The sequence below is a fragment of the Camelus ferus genome, chromosome 21, assembly GCF_009834535.1.
Source record: "Camelus ferus isolate YT-003-E chromosome 21, BCGSAC_Cfer_1.0, whole genome shotgun sequence".
NCBI lineage: Eukaryota > Metazoa > Chordata > Mammalia > Artiodactyla > Camelidae > Camelus > Camelus ferus.
In genome coordinates this window covers 8,787,822-8,808,755 of record NC_045716.1, presented here as the reverse complement: position 1 = coordinate 8,808,755, position 20,934 = coordinate 8,787,822, and the positions used below count along the sequence as shown (strand labels likewise).

Here is a 20,934-nt window from a genome sequence, read left to right as displayed (position 1 = left end):
AATTATTTTGGTGTTCAAACTGCCCCACAATTTGCCAGTGGGAGCCCCTTCAAACCTTATGTCCTTATGCAGTGTCCCCAGCACTTCTCTTCTGGCATAACAAAAGGCAGCTCTCCATTAATCATTTTGTAGTAATACAGGCAAAGAAGTATTAGGTGTTGACTTGAATATTAGTTAAAAATCTTGGACTTTTATGATTAAATGATATACTATGCCTCTGCTAAGAGACCTGTACTGTGCTTGTCTATATGGCAATCCTTCATTTTCCCAATGAGAAGCTCCAAGTTTGATTAACTTGAATATAAAAACCTTGGTGAATATAGGTGAAACAGGCAAATGCCTGATTAGGGTTTCTTTGTTAACTTAGCCAAACATTTACACATACATTTAAAATATATTACACATCATAATAACTTAGAAATATTGCTTTTGGCCCACTCATTTTCGTAAGATGACTATATTCAGACTCTCCTCAATAATCTTCAACATCAGTGTCTTCATCATCACTTAAGCTACTTTTTGAATAGTTTTAAGGCATTTTTTTCCAGAGCATATTATCTCCACTTCTGCCTAAGTTGTTTGAGATAAAGCACTTTTTGAATCAGTATATATTGCTATCATTAGAAATTTTTTACCTAAGCCAGAAGATAGTTTAAAAAATCCACTCCGTATATAACCACTTGCTGTATTGTTTTTATTTTAATGTAATTAATGTCAATGATAATATCTAACAACTATTGGTTTATATATCCAGCAATAATTACCAAATCTGTTAAACTTTTTTGCTTCCTTTTCACACATTCTATCAGATGTCCTTTAAACATCCAAACTAAAATTGACTGAGATTACTTCAGGAATACTTTGTTCAACATTGCAGACAGAATTTTCTGTGATATGGGGTATTTTGTAAATGCTGGGATTTATCTTTTTTTTTAATAAGAAACCCTTGCTTTTTATTGGATGATACGTGATATTTAATGTAATGAATGTAAATGGTGAAATTTAAGGTAATCCTGTAGGTGGCAGTCTTGTCAAGTGAATTCTTTTTTTTTTCATTGTAGCATTATTTTTTAAAGCAACTTTATAGAGGTACAATTCACCCTTTTAAAGTGTATAATTCCTTTTTTTTTTTTTTAGTATATTCACAGGGTTGTACAAGCATCAGTACTACCTAATTTTAAAACATTTTCATTAACCCAAAAAATAAATCCATTCCAGTTACTCCCCATTCCTCCCTCTCTCCAGCCCTGAGTAACCACTAATCTACTTTTTTCTCTCTTAAAGCATTATTTTTCGTGACCAAAAGAAAAAAAAAAGAGAGAAATTGAATAAAATAGACTCAATGTTACTGAATAACATAATATAAAGATATGTTAAGAGTTACTGCTGACAAAGTTAAATTTGTAGTATAAAGACATCGGTGTGAAAGAAAATCCTTCAAATTACATAATTTTGGCTTATCTTCTGAAAGAAAATGACTTATCATTTTTGAAAACAACTTCTTATGTGAAATTTCCAATGTACTCAAAAGCAGAAAGAATAACACGAAACCCAGTGCACCTATCATCTGCTCTGGATGCTAATTTTCAGAATTTTTGGATTTTTAAAAATAGTAATTTTTACTATGAAAGAGGTATTTCTCTGTGCATTCAAGGGTTCAAGCATTCATCATGTGTAGACAGTTGAAAAATTAAACTGTGATTATCTGTCTTGACCCCTTTGAAGGCAAATACTGTGTCATTAATCCCAGGATTTCCAGTATTTGGCACAGTGCTAGGAACGGAGCTTTGTAGTTAGCTACTTAGTCCTCACTTAGCACTTTCTCTGTGTTGAGCACTGTTCTAGGCGCTACGTATGAGGTGTAGGTACTGTTATCTTCATTGTACAGTCAAGGAAACAGAGGCAAAGAGAGGTTAAATAACTTTCTCAAGGTCATATAATTAAATACAAGTCTGTCTGGTCCAGAGTAAATATTCTCAATCTCTACTGCCTCTTTTTAAAAACTTGTTGAGTAAAAAGTATACAAAATTTTTTATAAAGTTAGAGCATTGACTGAATTCATTGTAATAAGGAGGGAGTAACAGAACATTACACCTGATAGAATCCTAATCTGTTTAGAGGATATGTGAGAACTGCTCTCATATTTTGAAAGTTTCTAATGTTCTTCTTTTCTCAATTACCCATGTTAGATTTTACGTACTAAGCTTAAATTAGGAACCAGACGTAAGAAAGAAAATAATATTAACAGCCAGTGTTGACTTACTGTGACGGCCTTTGTAAAATTTAATTGTCGTAACTACATATGAGGAAGGGTATTGTAATTATTACCTTATTTTTTGCAGAAGCTAAAACAGAGGTTTAATGAGATTAACTAACTGGGTCACTTGGCCAGAAAATGATAGAGCCAGGGTTTAAAACCAAGGCCATCTGACTCCTGAGTGTATCCTTTTGAAGATTATACTGAATTAAATCTTGATTATATGCTAAGTTTGAATTTAATGAAACCAGTTAGAAAATAAATAGATTGGTATTCTTTGGTGTTACTTCTAGCAGAATTTGAAAGTCAGAGTATAGGTGGGGCATTCAAGTGATTGTTCAGTGACTTCACACCCAGGGGCGCTATGCCCTGGGAGAAAAGCTGATTGGTTTGTAGAAGAGAAAAGCAACAATGACAGCTGAGAGGACAAAGCAAGATGATTGTAATCTGAGATGTGTGAGAACAGCAGCCTAAGCCTGATTGTCGAGAGGCTCCAGTTAAAATGTTAAGGCAGATCTGATCAGGTCAGGATCTTCCAGTGTTTCCAGAGTAGAGATGGCAATCATCTCTGTCCCTGTCCAGCTGGCATTTTCATGTTTTGGTCTTACCATGTGTAGAAATCGTGCAAAAGATTTTCTTACATACTACTAAATTGATAGGGATTTTTAAAGCTTTATCTCGTGTTTAAACTACGATATAACTAGCACTGTTATATAGCACCCACTTGATGCTTTGAATAGATTGTTGGTTATGGTTGATACCTGAAAAGTTACGGGGGAAATTTTCAGTTTTTGCAGTATTAATTTTCTGATCAGTTGATTTTTGCCAAGTATTACTTCGTAATTTGCAATAAAATGATTCAGGGCAAATATACCATATACATTTGGAAAATGGGCCTCCTTAATAGTTCCCTAACAAGAAGTAGAGTTCCAGTGATCGTAATTTTAGACCTTGTGGGAGGTTAGTTGGGAAGAAAATTTTGGCTTCATGATTTTATGTCTGTCACATCACTTTGTTCCCAGGAATCTGCCCTGATGCTTGCTATGTGAACCAGAATGAAGTATTGATACAGCAAGCAAAGTATAACTATTAGATTTCTTATAACTGTACAACTTTGTGCTGAGTAACACGGACCATTACTGCTAGAAAGAAAGAATTTCCATGAGTCACTTTTATCTGATCCTAATTTTGGGAAGTAGAATCATTACATATACATTAACATGTATGTGTGTATATAAAATATAAAACATTGCTAGAAGGCAGTTCGACCATTTGTAGAGCGATTCAGAGGTGTGCCTGTTTTGATACTAAAATCTGCTTCAGTTCTTAATTTGTGCGTGCTGGCTTAGAGCAGAAACTGCATAATGAAAAGCTGAAGTGTTAAGTACCATACCTCATGGCATGAGTGATTGACAGTTGCCTTTTTTTGAGTTATTTCCAAGCCAGGGAGTACTGGAAAAAAGAAAAATCAGCTGGGGCTCTTTTCTCACAGAACAAACAATTTTGTAGTATGATTTGACATCACTGAAGTAGATGGATGGTAGAACCTGAATTGTTTATAATTTTGGGGCTGATATAATTGAATGTTAGACCATTTTGAGGCTCTTTTGCTGAATTTATGTAGCACTTATTTTTGCCTTTGCCTAGCAAGTTGTTAAATAGTTTTATTTAGAAAGAAGCTCAAGTCACTGACTTCAAGTTGCCTAGATGTTTGTTTGATTTGCATCTTTTATTTTCTTGTATAGATTAATGTATCTATACCACCTTTTAACAAAATCAGGAGTTTTAGATGTTCTAATAATTTTTCTTAATGGACATCATTTTTCTCCATCCTGAAAAGGAGAAAAAGTGAGGTGACCCCTAGTCTGCACATATTTTAAAAGCTGTTTTTGAACTTACTCATTTGTCCTCTTTGAGTTTTCTTATAAGGCAAATAGAAAGATGACTCTTTTACCTTAGAAGAGCAGGATGTATTTATACAAAAATATGTTCATTATTCTCTGATAGTTGTTTCAAGTGACAATTGATAAAGAGCTATCAGCATTATCAGGTGCTTTGGAGAATGAGAAATCGGAAGCTTGTATCTATCTCTCAGCCTTTGGACTGAAGCTTGTAATAAGGACAGAATTTTCAGTATTTTCTGTTGCTAGTTTTTGCTGGCACCCAGCAGAGGGAGGTGGCACCCTAGGAGTATGTATATAACACTGTTTTCTTTCAGCATTGTATTTTAAGAAATACGTTTCTTTAATGTTAGCGATGAAAACATAACATTACTTTCTGTTGCATGTTTTTATAAGTTTATATATTCTAGGTGTCTTGGGGCTAATTGTTTTAAGTGAACTTTTAAATTTCAATAATTTAAATCTAAATAATTAATAGACTCAAAGGAAGTTAAAATAATAGTACAGAGAGACCCCATGTACACTTTAACCCAGCTTGCTGAGATAGTAACATCTCACATAACTGTAGTACAGTATTACAAATAAGAAAATTGGTATTGGTAAAATCTATAGACCTCTGTTGGAGTTCTTTTTGAATCCTTTTGTAAATCATAGATTGCTTGTATAATATGATAATAATTTCTTAATTAATTAATTATTTTTCTACTGGCAAAAGATCTTTACTTAGCTTTATTTAACTTAAGGTGACTGATCAAGATAGTTGTGGACAAATGGGCTACCAGGTCCGAGCTGAGGAGAGTTCCAGGTTGTTCAAATGTGGAAGTAGTTTTTTTGTTTTTTAAATTGAAATGTATTTGACATACAACATTTGTGTAAATTTAAGGTGTAGGACATGTTGATTTGATACATTTACATATAGTAATATGGTTGCCATTGTAGCAATAGTTAGCACCTCTGTCACATCACATAATTATCAGTTATTTCTTCTTTGTGGTTGGAAGAATTAAGATCTAGTTTCTTAGCAAGTTTGATTATAATACAGTGTGTTGTTTATGTTCACTGTACTGTGTGTTAGATCTCTAGGACTGTTTACTACTGGTTGCAAGTTTGTGCTCTTAAATAGCGTCTCTCCTATTCTTCCACTCTCCGGTACCCACTATTTTACTCTTTGTTTTTTTGAGTTTGACTTTTTAGATTCCACATATAAATAATATACAGGATGTATCTGTTTCTGTCTGACTTACCTCACTTAGCATAACGTCCTCACTTATGTTGTCACAAATGGTAAAACTTCCTCCTTTCTCATGGTTGAGTAATATTCCATTGTATGTACCACATCCTCTTTATGTATTCATCTGTCGTCCGGCACTTAGGTTGTTTCCGTATCATGGCTATTGTAAATAATACAGTAAACATGGGAGTGCGTTTATCTCTTTGATATCTGATTTTCATTTCCTTTGGTTTATATGCAGAAGTAGAATTGCTGGATCATATGGTAGATCTATTTTTAACATTTTGAGCAGCCTTCATACTGTTTTCTAATGTGGCTGTACCAATTTACAGTCTTGATTTATATTAGGAAAATAATTTCTTAATTTACTTATTTAAGAGATTTTGATTTCTAACCTGACTGTTAAGTAATTAGACTGGATGGGGTATTTAAATTATATCCTATGCCAATTATCAACTTATTGTCTTTTGGTTCCAAATCTGTCTTCCTACTTGATAGACATTAGTGCAACTTTATACATTTCTTCTTTGCAACAAGGACAGTATTAAACTGTGCCAGTAGAGGGTGCTGGAAAGACACTGCAGGAGGAACGGACTTCTTTTCTTGGTTCTGGTGTGCTGTGATTGTGCTCTTTCTTCAAGATTCTGGGACATCCAGTGATGCTGTGCTCCAGCAGTGTGCACAGTGCACACATTCCCTCTGTGAACCAGCAGTCCTGGTCCTGGTTCAGTGAGATCTTCCCGTGGCTCTCCAGACACAGGCACTGTGGGCCGCAGGCTTTGCACCGCTCTGCCCAAGAGCTGGCTCTGGGAGTCCTGATTTTCTTCACCCTGCTTGCCCGCCTTGTCTACTTGCACCCTAGAGGGTTGTTTCCTGTTCACTTATGGTCCAGCTTTGCCTGGGCAGTCCAGCAAGCTTCTTTGTCATCCACTGGGCTGCAGTCATACCTTCTCCAGTGTGGTCAGAATACCAGCTTTAGGGAGAGGACTGTCTTTCCAAGTTTGTTCTTCCCTTGGGGCACTCTTCCACAGCCTTAGGGTAGTCTTTGGAATTCTCTTTGTAGTCACTCTCCTGTTACAGATAATAATTCTTTATGGTAAACTTTCCCTGTTCAAATAAAAAAAAAAACACAATAAAGGCACTTCAGCATCTTATAGATTACATTTCACAAGGAATAGAAAACTGCTTATAGTTGAAGTGGAATGTTTACTTCTACTTTGAAGACTGCAATAAAAAAATTCCAGTTAGTTTTGCTAGCATGCAAGCCACAGTTTTGAAGTTAGATGCCACATTGAAAGGAAATGATAATTACAAGAAAACTGGAGATCATGCAGTTTCTTTAGCTGAATTTTGGAAGAAATATGACATGAAGGCAGACAACCAAAAACATTCACACATCATTAGAGGAAGCAACAGTGAGTGGTACACGTGTAGTTTGGCAAAACTTTCACTGCACCGTACAAATAACTTCAGGATTTGAACAGGACATGAATGGAGCTACAGATGTAATAGCTGACCATGGGATTGTTGACACTGCCACTGTTCAGTGGCAACCAGGGGAACTTAGTGAAGATGAACTTACTAGCATAAATAAGGCACGTGGTTGTGACGAAAAGGATGAATGTTCAGGGTAAGTGACCCCAGCAAAAACTTCATATTAAAGGAACTCTTGGAGAGATGAAAGTGCAAAGGTTAAAATATTAGAAGCTGATCTAGACTTAGAAAGGACTATGACTGTTTGCCAAGGCATAGAAAGAAAATACGTATTCCATTTTGTAGATTACACAAGAAGAAAGCAAAGACTATCTAGTCTTAATAACCATTTCCAGAGAAATAAAATGTTTTAATTTTCAGTGCTTCCAAGTGCTTTAAATTACAGAGTACTAAATAAATAATAGTTTCACTTTTTTTTCATTTCCATATATATTTGTAACTGACAGTAAGAGTTTTTAAAATTTTAATAAAAATATTTAAAGGCTACAAGAGCAATCATAATTTTCCCCAATGATTATGGAGTCACATTGCATAGTTTCAGCTTGTATGGTTATTTTTTATGGTTCCACACTACTGTTCACAGTGAGGAATGCCTGTATATCTTTCTCTGCTTGGTCCCTTTAGTAAGGGAAAAACAGTCCCAACCACTCTTTTAAAAATTTTTATTCTTTTTTTAATTGAAATATAATCAGTTTATAATGTCTCAATTTCTGGTGTACAGCATAATGTTTCAGTCACACATATACATATACATATTCCTTTTCATATTCTTTTTCATTGTAGGTTACTGCAAGATATTGAATATAGTTCCCTGTGCTGTACAAAAGAAACTTGTTTATTTTGTATATAGTAGTATCTGCAAATCTCAAACTTACAATTTATCCCTTTCCATCCCCTTTCCCCCTGGTGACCATAAGTTTGCTTTCTATGTCTGTAAGTCTGTTTTGTTTTTTTAAATATATTTTTTCAGCTCTTAAGGAAATTTATTTATTATTTTTTAAAAATTTTAATATTTTTGGAGGGGGAGGAGGTAATTAGGTTTTTATTTATTTATTTTTCATGGAGTTACTGGGGATTGAACCCAGGACCTTGTGCATGCTAGGTACACACTCTGCCATTGAGGTATTACCTCCCTCCATGTGTTTCTGTTTTATAAATAAGTTCATTTGTGTCTTTTTTTTTCAGATTTCACGTATAAATGATACCATATGATATTTTTCTTTCTCTTTCTGGCTTCGCTTAGACTGACGATCTCCAGGTCTATCATGTTACAGCAAATAGCATTATTTCATTCTTTATAGCTTAGTATTCTACCACAGTATGAATATACCACAACTTCTTTATCCAGTCATCTGTCGATGGACATTTAGGTTGTTTCCATGTTTTGGCTATTGTAAATAGTGCTGCTCTGAACATTGGGGTGCATGTATCTTTTCGAATTAGAGTTCTCTCTGTATAAATGCCCAGGGGTGGGACTGCTGGATCATATGGTAAGTGTATTTTTAGTTTTTTAACTATGGCTGCAACAAAGTATATTCTCACCAACAGTGTAGGAGGTTCCCTTTTCTTCACAGCCTCTCCAGGATTTATCGTTCCAACAACTCTTATATAGGGGACTTTTTAAACTTTTTTTTTTTTTAAATGGAGGTACTACGGACTGAACCCAGGACCTCGTGCATGCTAAGCATGTGCTCTACCGCTGAGCTGTACCTTACCCACCATCTTTTGCTTTTAATTTCTTTAGGTTGAGACTGACTAGGATCCCCGTTTTATGAAATTATTTAGTTTTTAAAGTTTTTGTATATTGTTCTGAAACACTGATTGAATTACAGCTTTTCTTCTTTGTAGTTCTGTTTACCCCCTCTGTCATACTGTCACTTTTTTCACTTTTAATAACAGAAGTTTTGTAAGAGACAGTATTCTTTAACTGATGTTGGTCAGATGCCTGCCTTGTTTCCTTTTCCTTTCCTCCTTTCTTCATTTTTTCCCATAGTTTTCATGGAGGTATGTAGAATTCTAATGATTGTATGGACGAAAAGAAAAAGTAAAAAAAAAAAAAATTAGTTTCTTTTTTCAGGACATTAACATACCCTTTATTTTTCTCACCTCTTTTTCTACCAGTTAAGCCTAGAGTCACGCAAGATATGCTGAGTTTTCCGTGTTTGTATGGATGCTAACTTGGTGTTAAAAACTGTTTAAAACTCTTTTGAGTAAAAACTCACTGGGCAGTATAGAAGGCTGAACTTCTCTTCTTAATAGTAGTTGTAATAATAATTTTATAATTGGCACCTGCTCTGTAGTTTACTTTCACTGTGAGTTTTTGCATTTCAGCCTTACATTAACATAGTGAATGTAAGCAGATGATTTTTATATTTCAGAAATGTGGAAAGTGAAATTTTGAAGTGTGTGATTTGCCCAGGATCACATAGGGAATTTGTAATATTTTCTAGTGACAGGCTGGGGAGGTGGCAGAGTATAATGTGTAAAAGACTGCAGTTTTGAAGTCATAGTCGTGGGCTGAATAGATGTGTGGTTTGGACAAATGACTTCTACTTTCTGGAAACCAGTTTTATTTTTTGTTATATGGATGTTGTTTTGAAATGTATATGCAACAACATAGAAAGGTCTGACTTAAAGTTAAGGCATTCAATAAACAGCTACTACAATTAGTATGATAATAATTATTATGGTAGCATCATCATCACCTCAGTCTCAGGAGGCTTGATTTCAAAATTTGGGTCGTTAGGTATTTGCTGTATTATAATGTTGGGTCTTCTCTCTGCTTTGTTAACATTCTGTACTTAACAGCTGTCATAGAACTTACCATATATCTGGCTGTAATTGACTGTTTACTTATTTTCCTCCCCTACTAGACTGTGAGCTCCTTGAGAAAATAAGTGTAATAGCAGTTTGCTTTCTACATTATTTGTAGGGTTAATAAGAGAAGATTCAATGCTTTGAAGATTCAATGCTTTGAACACTTAATATTCACACTAGGTGTTTGTGGTACTAATAATAATATCTACCTAATTACTGACATATTATTCCTAATAGACCTTGCTGGTCTCCGTAGGAAACCTGATGTGCTTTAATGAAGTATAATTTTGAAATGACTAATACAGCTTGATAGAAAAAAATGATGCAGTTTCAATGCTGGATGGACCCTTAGAGTTCATGTATTGTTCCTCTTTCATTTTCTAGAAGAGAAAGCTGAGGCCCAAACAGGTTAGGTGCTTTCTCTAAGGTTGCACTGTTGGTTGGTGGCAGGATTTTTTTAAACTGATAACCCAGGAGAAGAGCAGTGCATCTAAAATCATCAAAATAAGGTGATACATGTTGCCATTTAAGGAAAACCTTAATTTCTAAGGCTCCTTGTGTAGTGGAGTTTAAGATAGGACTATTAAGAAAACTGTACATATTTTACCACTTACCTGTAAGTGCTTGACAAATAAATGATATAAAACTGTAAATTTCCAAAAAGAGCAAAAGAAAGGTAGGGAGAATGCATACTAAACTCTTAGTATTGGTTTCTAAGGGGGCAGAGGTTAGAGAGAGAAGGGAGAAATTTTTTTTTTCCCATATGCTTTGGTATTCATTAACTTTTTACAATGAGTATATAATAGTTTTATAGATTAAAAGCCCTATAATATAGAAAATTGCTTTTAAAAAAACCCATGAGAAATGAAAGTTGATGCAAAGTATGTAGGAAATGTGAGACAAGTCTGTCCTCGTTGACCTGACTTTTTAAGTTGGGGGAACTAAATTTTATATCTGAAAAAGATATCTTTTATATTTTTTATTCTTACAAAGAATTTATGGAACAATTAGAAGAAACAGCATCATGAACTGCATGATTAATTAATGTTTAATTTGTGTAGGCAGTGTTTATTATAGAAATTCATGGGAGAGAATTCATAGCAGTGTATAGGAATTATTTTAAAATTATGAATATTAGATTATAATCACTTCCATTATAGTAGATTATATTTTGTTCACTGGTACAATAATATGTTTGGAAGTTGTCTACAGAGTTTACCAACTTTATTTTTGTTGTACACTTGATTGTTTTTGGATGGCTTGCACAAGGTATTCTCAGGTATTCACAGGAAGTATATATTGTTTTACCACTTACTAAGCTCATATTTGGATAGGACCCATCAGTTACCTTGTTTATGGAAGAAAAAGTCATGCTACTACAAAAGTAAACTTTTAGAAAACAACGAAGATCAGATTCGGTATTGACTGGTCAGCTGCCACTATTTTGAAATTAAAAAGATCTTATATTTGTTTCCATTCTTTACTTTTTGGGTAAAATGCTCCAAAGCATATTTTGAAATTATGGAAAGCTACAATAAATTCACTGTAGTAAGTGTGGATATGCATTGTTGGCAGAGGTATCGTGCGGACAGGTCACATTGCCTCTCAAGTGCAAGACCTATTAAATAGTCATATGAATTTGAGTAAATTCACTTCTCTGGATGTTATGTTTCTTACCTATAAAGATGAATTAACAATAATATCCTAACAAATATTAAAGTTGGATTTAACTGAATTTTGTAGCTTATGAAAATCGTTTACAAAAAAAGTGATAGTGTTGATAGGATTCCTAAAGCTTCCCTAGCATCAGAAAGCACAGAATAAAGTAGTTAATAGCATGCAGTATGCTGGATAATATCTTCACTAATTTAATACTGATTTTTAGTAATGAGTTTCATAGGCTATTCAGTGAATGTGGCTGTTGAAGGCCAGGGTAATTGTTTCTATTAATCTGGCTTGATGCAAAGAGAGAGCACAGTGTCTCATTCTAATTTTTTTTTTTTTTAATTTTCATTTTTTGTTTAACTGAGTTGATCTTGCTCTATGTGTTTAGAATAACTCTAAGGCAAATAAAATCTCATTTTTACCTAGAAACAAATTCATATCTCACAACTGTATTTTGTTTCAGTTAACAAGTTGTGGCTATTTTTATCACAGTTTCTGATCATTGGTAATCTTTTATGTGCAAAAATTAAGATCTGGTAGTTTAGATTACTTATTTCTATATAATTTTGTCATGTATCTTAATGAAGTCTTATTTGTTATTTTTTTAAAACACTAAATCTATTTGTAAGTACAGAACTTAGATTGTATAGTTATTATAAAAAGCTTTTTGCTCACTGGGCTTCTGTATGTTCTTGATACCTTATTTCTCCTTTTTTTTCCCCCCAATATTTTCAGATGTTTTGGAATGTTATTAAGCCCAGGTCGAAATGTGAAGAACAGTGACATGCACTTACTGGATATGGTAATGATAATCTTAAGCACCTTAACCAAGTATAGATGATAGTTATTTTATATTTTTAAAGTATTTTCTGTTGTAAGATTTTGTCATATTGTCAAAATTGTTTCTAACTTTCAGCTGTATGATAGTAATAATTTAATTTGGAATCCCAAATTTAAAATTACTTTTGAAGGAGAGAGGAGAATTTCCATCAAAAAATAATATGCAAGTTGAAAGCAAATAAAAGGATAGTGTTTTTGCAATGTCCATCTATTCATCTGTTTGGCTTCTTGGAAGATGTCCTTTCTTTGAGCCAAAAATAACAAGTACATGATTATAATAGGCACATCCAGAGTGAGTATGGTGCCTTTCATTTATTTTAATGCAGTATTATTAATCTGAGTACTGTGAGGGATGTTTTTATTTTCTATTTAAAGCATTTCCCTTTCTGAATTTTTCCTCCTTGATTACCTGTCCTTAGCAAAGTATATTTACGGTAGAAATAGTATTTATTTAAGGAATGCCCTTAAAGGTTAATATATATTTAAGGCTTGATATTTGATGTAAAAATAGCAGACCATCTTAACTTTTAAACAGAAATACTTGCTAATATTGCAGTTAATGGAAACATTTACTTTGTGATTTAGAAATATTATAGGAAATAGTCATCTTAGAATAAGTATAAAGTCCTTAACTTACTTAACTGAGATTTTTATGTGTAGCACTACACGTTTTCTTCCTTTCAACTGTGTTTTGCAAATGTCAGTTAAATGTCACCAATTATATCAACTTTTTCTTTGAGTTATTTCATAGTAACATCACATTGATTTTCTAGTGGTTTATTCCGCCTTTTTGAGCACCTAGTTGGGTACCAAGCATTGTGTGAAGTGCTGGAGTTGAAGATATGGTACAACATGGTTCTTACCATCTGTGGGTTCATAATCTTTTGATGGAAACAAATCTTCTAAGTTTATAATGACAGTAATGGGCTAAGTGCTCTCAAAGAGTTGGTACAACGAGCCACAGAAATGTAGGGGAAGCACTGCATGGATAGGTAAGGTAAGGACAGCCAGTTACATTGAATGTGAAAAAAAATTAGCTGTTGGTTCATCTCTCTTCCATCCCTCTTTACAGCATATCAGTAATGCAAGTAGTTTTTCTTGAGGCAAGACGTAGCATTTTGGAGCCTTGAAAATTCTGAGAGGAGGTAGTTTCATGAACATTAAACACTTACAAGCTCCTAGGTCCTAATTAGCAATGATTTTCAGAGTTTAAAAGGTTAAGATGAATTACTGGTAGAGATTTTTCCATAAAACCTAAGTTTAGAAGATAGAATTTCTGATCCTCCTGAGTCTAAATAGTGTTTCACTTGCAGTGCAGTCCTCCACCTTTAAGAGTCTGTATTGAAATCAGAGGATTCGTCAGCATTGAGCTCGTGGAATGAGCCATGGGCTTACCTGTACAACAAATAGTTGGTCAAGTGGGAGGGTTTGTGTGGACAGTTACCAGCAGTTGTGATTGGTTATTACTCAGTGCTGTTAATCTTGATACTGTCTTAATACATGGTTATTGAGCTTCAGCTGGACTGCATCTAATAAGAAGGAGCTTGCTACCTCATAATGAAGACTATGGGATGGTTCTGGTTATTACGTGTTATATCTTTGTAGTCTCCTGAAATCATGTTCCTTGTAACTGCCTACTTTGTCTAAGTTCTGCCCTCTAGAGCACGATGTTAATACTTCTGCTTCTTCCATGACATATCCAAATATGGGTGCACTTTGAAAACAAATTTCACCGTATACTTTATTCTGACAAACTTTGAAAAAGCATTCAATTATGTTTAATTTAATTTCAGAATTTGTGAGACTTTTCTATTTGACTTGAATAATTTTTAGGCAGTGCTGACTTCCCTGAATGCTGAATACTTTCTTGTAAGCAAGGAGAACTGAGACTTTTCTATAAATTTATAAATTTTGTTTAATATAGGATCTACATGAAAGAGAAAGTTATTTATAAATGAAAATGTATTATTCAGTCAAATAACAAAATTACTTATATATATGTTATATATATCATATAAACAAAATCACATGTAAGTAAAGTTAGTTTGGTTTTTTGGGGGTACAAATAACAGACTTTGAATTTTCTTCCGGTAGTGAGAATATTTTTGGTGAAGATACTTGTGTTGTAGGAATAGGGAAATGAGAATTTTTGATCCCCAGCCATTGATACTTAGGAAAACTGTAACAGCAAGGTAACCAGAAAGAGCTGAGACTCGGTAGAGCCAGGTTTCGTGGAGCTGGAACACAACTTAAAGTCCTAGGGATGCCTCAGAAAGTCTGTGGATCTTCACCATTACCATTTATTGACACTAGGCCAATAGCTGGACTCAGTTAAGAAATAAACTTTACATTGTAATCCAGTACACTTGTAATCTGTACGTATAAAAAAGCTGAAGTAAAATTTACATGAAACGGTTCTTAACCCTTACAATGTGTGATGGACTCAGCTGTTTTTTTCTTCTACTTGGATTAAAAAGTCTGGTTATGATCCACTAAATTGATTTTATGACCCACAAATGGGTCACAAACTGCTCTTTGGAAAACATTGACCTGTCAGCTCCGTAAAGTCAAGACCATTTTGGTTTGTTTTCCTTGCTGGATGCTCACAGGTGTCGCTCATGACTCATAGTAGGCTCATATTTGCTTAATGAGTGGATGGATTAGTGTGACTTCACACTTTTTACTTTTTCTGTGTGTTATCTCCTCCTTCTAGTGCCATCTGTGTACTTTACCCTGCTGTCTGCCTACTTGACCTCATAGCTTCAGCTTATTCATAACTTGACAATAGGTCATTCATGGCTTAGTGTGTGATTCTTTAGCCTTGTTCCCATTGCAAAGTGCTGTATTCTCTTTATGTTTCCTGGTTTATGAAGAAGAGGGGAGTGGGGAGGGTATAGCTCAAGTGGTAGGGCACCTGCTTAGTATGTACGAGGTCCTGGCTTCAATTCCCAGTACCTCCTCTAAAAATAAATAAACCTAATTACCCCCCAATAAAATAATTAAATAATACTGTAATAAATAAAAATTTTATAAAAGGCATCTGGTGGTTCCATCCTGGCTTAGTTTGGGCAGAGGTATTTTGTTGTCCAGATGTCCTTTACCTGCTGTCCGTAGTCTTGTCACTTTTGTTAGGAGAGTTCAGGAAAGAACTCTAAAGCAGAGATTGTGAAATTATCTTGATGAGTGGATGGGAGCCAGCTAAGCTATGTAATAGAAATGTCTAGAATGTCTAGTTCAATAACAATAAATAAAAATGACTTTATGAGGAGGAACTTTTATTGAGGGCTTTTGATGTGTAAGACAGTATTACTGTGGTCGTGTGTGTGGGGACTAAAAAGAAATAAAAATATGCTCTTGTTTTTTTGGTTAGGCTATTTTGGTTACAAGAGACAAAGAATCTGTTAGAGCACCTTAAAAGAGTTACTGATCTTCATGAAGTTGTACCTAAGCCTGCAGAGTGGTCTCTGCTCTCTGGTCTCTTCCTGTCTGTCTCCCCTCCCAGCAGGGGCTTACTCTTTCTGTGAGCTTCTTTCTTGCTGCCCCTGCTCTCCCAGCCTGGTGCTCCACCCCTCTTCTCTCTTTCTGCACCTTCTTCTCTCCCCCTTTCCCTCCCTTTCCTTCCCTCCATTCCCTGCTTCTTTCCTTCTCTCTCTTTCTCCCTCTCCTCCCCTTTTTATCTCCTTCCCTGCCTCCCCTCTGCTCTTCTCTCTCTGTTGCTCACTCTCTCTGCCCTCTCAACTGGAGTTCTAGTATCTGCTTTTATTTTTTGATTGCGTGATTAATTATTTTTAAGGATTCTTTTTGGGTGTTTGTTTTCTCCCTTTTTCCCTTACCACTTAGCAGTTTCCTGGTACTCTGCTCTTCTTCCTGTATTTCCCTGCGTTAAATTCTAAGTTCGTTTTGTGTGTGGCCTGTCATCACCTGACTTTTTATCAAAACCTTTCAGCTTCACTGCTAAATGCTCACTTTCCTTGTTAATTGAAAGAAAGAATCTGATTGGTCTAGCTCATCTTGTTGGGCTCAGGCATAGCGCAGGCTCTTGTCTAGAAATGGACTGGGTTTTTTTGAATCAGGTGCTCATTCTTTTTCTGAATGGGGGTCTAAATAGAGAGTAGGGAGAGAGGATAGGCATATGGGAGGAAGGGAGGGAGACAGAGAAAGAGAAAGAGAATGAATATGAATATATGAGTGTGTTGGAGGTACTGAGTGGGTTTTCTTTACATAGCCTTGAGTGTGTTTCATTTCTGAAATTCAGGGTCCCTGCACTCAAGCTATAAATCTGATTAGTGAAATATCACCACTACACTAGAAAAATATGTATAGTAATTACCAAATGACTGAAATAATTTAGTAGGGATTTGGAGAAGTGTCTGTGTGGGGGTAATATTGAAAAAAAATTTGTTTAGTCTGACTTAGCCCTCTCTAGTCATAATATGAGGAAATGGTACAGAAAATTGAAACTGCTGTAGATAATACTCTTTTGCATATGCACATATTTGTATGCTGTTCTCCTGTGGGAGAACATCTAAGCTCTCCCATACCGCACTTGCACTTGCATACACACGCACAACTATATGTAGCCTTGCTTTCACTGTAGGAGTTGCTGCCTCCTTTAGTGGGTCAAGAGCTGGCTTGGTAAAAGTCTTAGAGTGGAGGAAATGAAGACAAAGGGGAAAAGGAGAGATGGGAAGAAGGAGGGAGTAAGAATAAAGGTAGAGGGAGATAGTTAATAACCTTGGATGTTGATTACCATCCAATATTAGTCCCCTAATACTGATTTATGATTGTAAGTAAGTGTACATATATCTGACATATAGACAATAGAAAAATATTAACTTTAAAGGTATTGTGACAAAGTAAATTAATAGTTCAAGAAAACATTAAAAATTAGAAAACTAGAAGAAAAATTCTAACTTCTTTTCCTGTGATTAGTTATTAATTCAGTATAGCTACCCTAACTGTCTTCGGTGAGATCTATACTGTAGTTTTAATAGAAACTGCATGCATCTTGTATGTGTATGTATGAGACTCTGACAACCAGCCTGAGGTAAAGTTAAATATAACTTCATGCCAATATTATGTTTTTGTGAGTCAGCATGTAAGAGTATATAACTCCTTTTATCCAAGAGTATGTGTCTCTAAATTGAAACTCTGTAGAAAGCTGTAGGAGAATTTAATATTTAAAGAAATGTTTCTATGGAAAGAAAATAATTTACAAAGAAAGTATGTCCCCTGTTTGATCATAAATCCAAATTTTAATAAATTGATTGCTTAAAGTAGGGTATAATTTAAAATGGTGATTTTCCTGTTGGATACGTTCTTAGTGATTCCTGTTTGAACTTTTATAGGAATCCATGGGAAAGAGTTATGATGGGAGAGCTTATGTTATCACTGGCATGTGGAACCCCAATGCACCAATATTTCTGGCACTTAATGAAGAAACCCCCAAAGGTAAATTTTCTTAAAAGGTTGCTTATTATTTGCTTTAAGATTTACATTATGGTGAAGAGTGTTTTGCTATGTTTAAAAAAAAATTGTGGTGCTATTTTAAATGGAGTAATTCTTCTTTTCATACTTTATGGCATCTGAGGAAAACCTCCACTATTCAAAAGGAACTCTCCTAAAAATATGTGAATTAATTTTATTACATTATATAGAAAGCATTTGGGCTTTGTATTTCATATGCCATTGTAGAGTTGTTTGTTTGAGGGGGAAATGATGGAAAAATATGAAAGAAATGATGAAAACAAATTCTGGAATGTTTGTATGTCTTTGATAACTATTTTAATTTTTTCTTTGTATTACAGATTGCTTATCTTTTCTTACTTACTACTTTTTCAGTCTAGTCTTTTGACCATTAGGATTTTAGTAAAATATACTTAGGATTTCATTTCTGGCAAATACTCTTTCCCTAGTTGTTAACCTTTTCATTTTGTTTAATATGTCTAGTGTTGAGCAGAATTTTTAAGTTGTGAATAGTCACATTTGTCATTTTTCCCATTGTTATTTATTTTTATTCCTATTTTATCCAGATATCTGTTAATTGCCCATCTTACTTTTTTGCTCCTCTACTGTCTGCCTTTAAACTGAAATTTAGTTTTACCTCTTGAGTTATAATCTTACACTAAATGCTTTAATGTGATTCAATCAATAATTTATATTGAGAGAGTGAAGGATCAGCTTGTTTGATCTTTAATTTTATATTATTTAGTTTATACTCACAGTAGACTTTCAGTTAAAGACAGGAGCATTAGTGAATACTGATATAGAAATATATTAAGGAAGAGCATTAAATGATAGTTATTCTTGAATTTCCTTAACAAGAGTATTTACCAGTTTCATAAGTTGCATGCATTTGATCACACATCAAGCTATTTCAAACTGAAGGCTAAAAAGAGAAAAAAATAAAGATGATTATGTAAAATTTAGCTTTTCATATATTAGGAATAAATAATCTTTACACCCACAGTTTGTTATTTCTGGATACAGGCTTGTGAATACCAGTCTGTAAACTTCTTCCTTACAATCATTCAAAAAATCAACATAAAAAATAGAAAAAATAAGCCAGTTGATAATTTTGAAGAATAAAATGCAGAAATTTCAAATAATAACTTATAAAAGCAGTTTTTATCTGTTTTTAATATATGTGCTGCCAAAGCAAGCACACGTTTTTATCTGTTTTTAATGTTAACACATAGTTCAGTTTCATTTTGTATTGTAATACTTATTTGGTCCTCAATTTAAAAATATATTTTTAAAATTCATTTGTTCTATTAAAAGAAACTATATAATACTATATAATATGCTGATGTGAAAGCTAATGTGTTTTAAATCTAAAATCATTTCATATGCCAATCGAAAATGTTGGCCTAATTTCTAAAATTTTTAAATGGTGTCCTTGAAATTATAAATGACTCAGGATTTATGAATCAAGAACTACTGAAGTTGCAGCCCTGAGAGATGGAATGTCTTGGACCTCTTCACTGTAACAAGTTGTACATTGTGTTCCGTATTTTATATGATTCTCTCTTACCCCTCTGCATTTCTCCCCTGAGACTCTGAGGTCCTCTGGGTTGAGTTCAGTGTCCAGAGAATCCTAGTTTTTCTTGAATTGGCAGGTAGAGTGCTTGTATTTAGTAAGAATGTAATACCTTTTTGTTGAATGTGATGATGTTAATAGAAGTATAGTTGATGAGTCTAGATGTTGTATAATGGTTTGAAAAGATACCATTGAAAGTTTCTTCTAATGGTAGGCTTGGTTATTTGAACTTTCCCTTAACTGAGAACTAAAAGTGGTAGACAAAATAAATTGAAATAAATATTTAAAAAATAACAGAGAAATGACAAAATAATATGGAAAAACCAAACCACAGATTCAGAAACCCCAGTGAATTTCAAGCAGGATAAATAAAATAAAATGAAAGCCGTATTTCAACTTATCATAGTGAAACTAAAGAAAACCAATAGACACTGGCCTCGAAGATCCTGGATTCAAATTAAAGGCAGGCTATGGCCAAGTAAACATTCTAAATATTAACTGAAATTTTGACTGATAACAGTATAATGTTGCAGTCTAAAATCACTTTCCAGGACTCAAGATATATATACACATAATATATATATAGTATGTGTGTGTGTACATGTGTACATATATATATGTATGAAAACTGCACAGAACCATTTCATTAGAGCTTTGGCCACTGATTTTCCTGAGGATAAACAGTATATATTATGGACAATAAATGTACTGACAAATCTTCAGGGACTTCCCTGAAAGCATAGAACATTGAAATACTCATTTTAATGACATTTTCCCATACAAATTTAACATAGTGAAGGTTGAGTATCTCCTTGGATTTACTAATCCTTCCCATGCAACTCATCAAACAAACCTAGTAATTTCTAGTATCTCTTTTTTATAAGATGAAAAGGCAAGTCTTTGTGATTTTCCAGAGGGTTTTTGGGAAATCTAAAAGATAGTTTCAGTGTAAAAGAAGTTCTAAAATTTTAATTTTATTCATTTTTTGTATTAAGGACCTGATTTGGGGAAGAAAAAATTAAAGTTGTCAGAGGAGATTTGGACTTCTGATTAAGATGGGATCAGAGTGTTGAGAAACATACTTGAGATACTTGATTACCTATTTATTCAAAGTGACAATAAGACATTTAAAATTAAACAGGGAAGGTTACGTGGTTATAAAGAACCTTAGTTCTTTAACTTTATTTTCTTAAATAATCAAGTAATAATAAAGCCAGCATAAACCACAGAAAATTTCTACTACAGATAAACGAGTGTACATGACTGTGGCAGTGGACATGGTAGTCACGGAGGTGGTGGAGCCTGTCCGCTTTCTCCTGGAGACAGTAGTACGTGTGTACCCTGCAAATGAGCGATTTTGGTATTTCAGCAGAAAGACTTTCACAGAGACTTTCTTCATGAGGTTGAAACAGGTAGGACCTTTTTGTTCTTTGCATATATTTTTTTCTACCATTTTTTCTTTAATGTCATCATAATTCCTTAAATAACAATAGAAAGCAGTAAAATTCCTCAAATAATCAAATGATACATGAGTCAACCAATGGAGTGTTTGAAAAATCTGTATGTAGATAATGTAAGTTAAGAAAACTGGTAATTATGTAGAAAAATTGTTAGAAACCTATAATGTGTACCTGTAAAGTATCAACATACTTAATAGAAATATTGAATCTATGTCTAAAACAACTTTTCT

General features: G+C 34.0%; 1 protein-coding gene across 2 annotated transcripts in view; it reads left to right on the top strand.

Annotated features, from left to right (window-relative positions):
* RABGAP1L (RAB GTPase activating protein 1 like) overlaps positions 1 to 20,934 on the top strand; it is a 563,059-nt gene that overhangs the window by 78,832 nt on the left and 463,293 nt on the right. For both annotated transcript variants that reach the window (XM_032463693.1, XM_032463694.1), the window contains exons 8-10: positions 12,101 to 12,167; positions 17,554 to 17,656; positions 20,490 to 20,656. In XM_032463693.1, the coding sequence (XP_032319584.1) occupies positions 12,101 to 12,167; positions 17,554 to 17,656; positions 20,490 to 20,656 (337 nt within the window). The remainder of the gene's footprint in view (positions 1 to 12,100; positions 12,168 to 17,553; positions 17,657 to 20,489; positions 20,657 to 20,934) is intronic.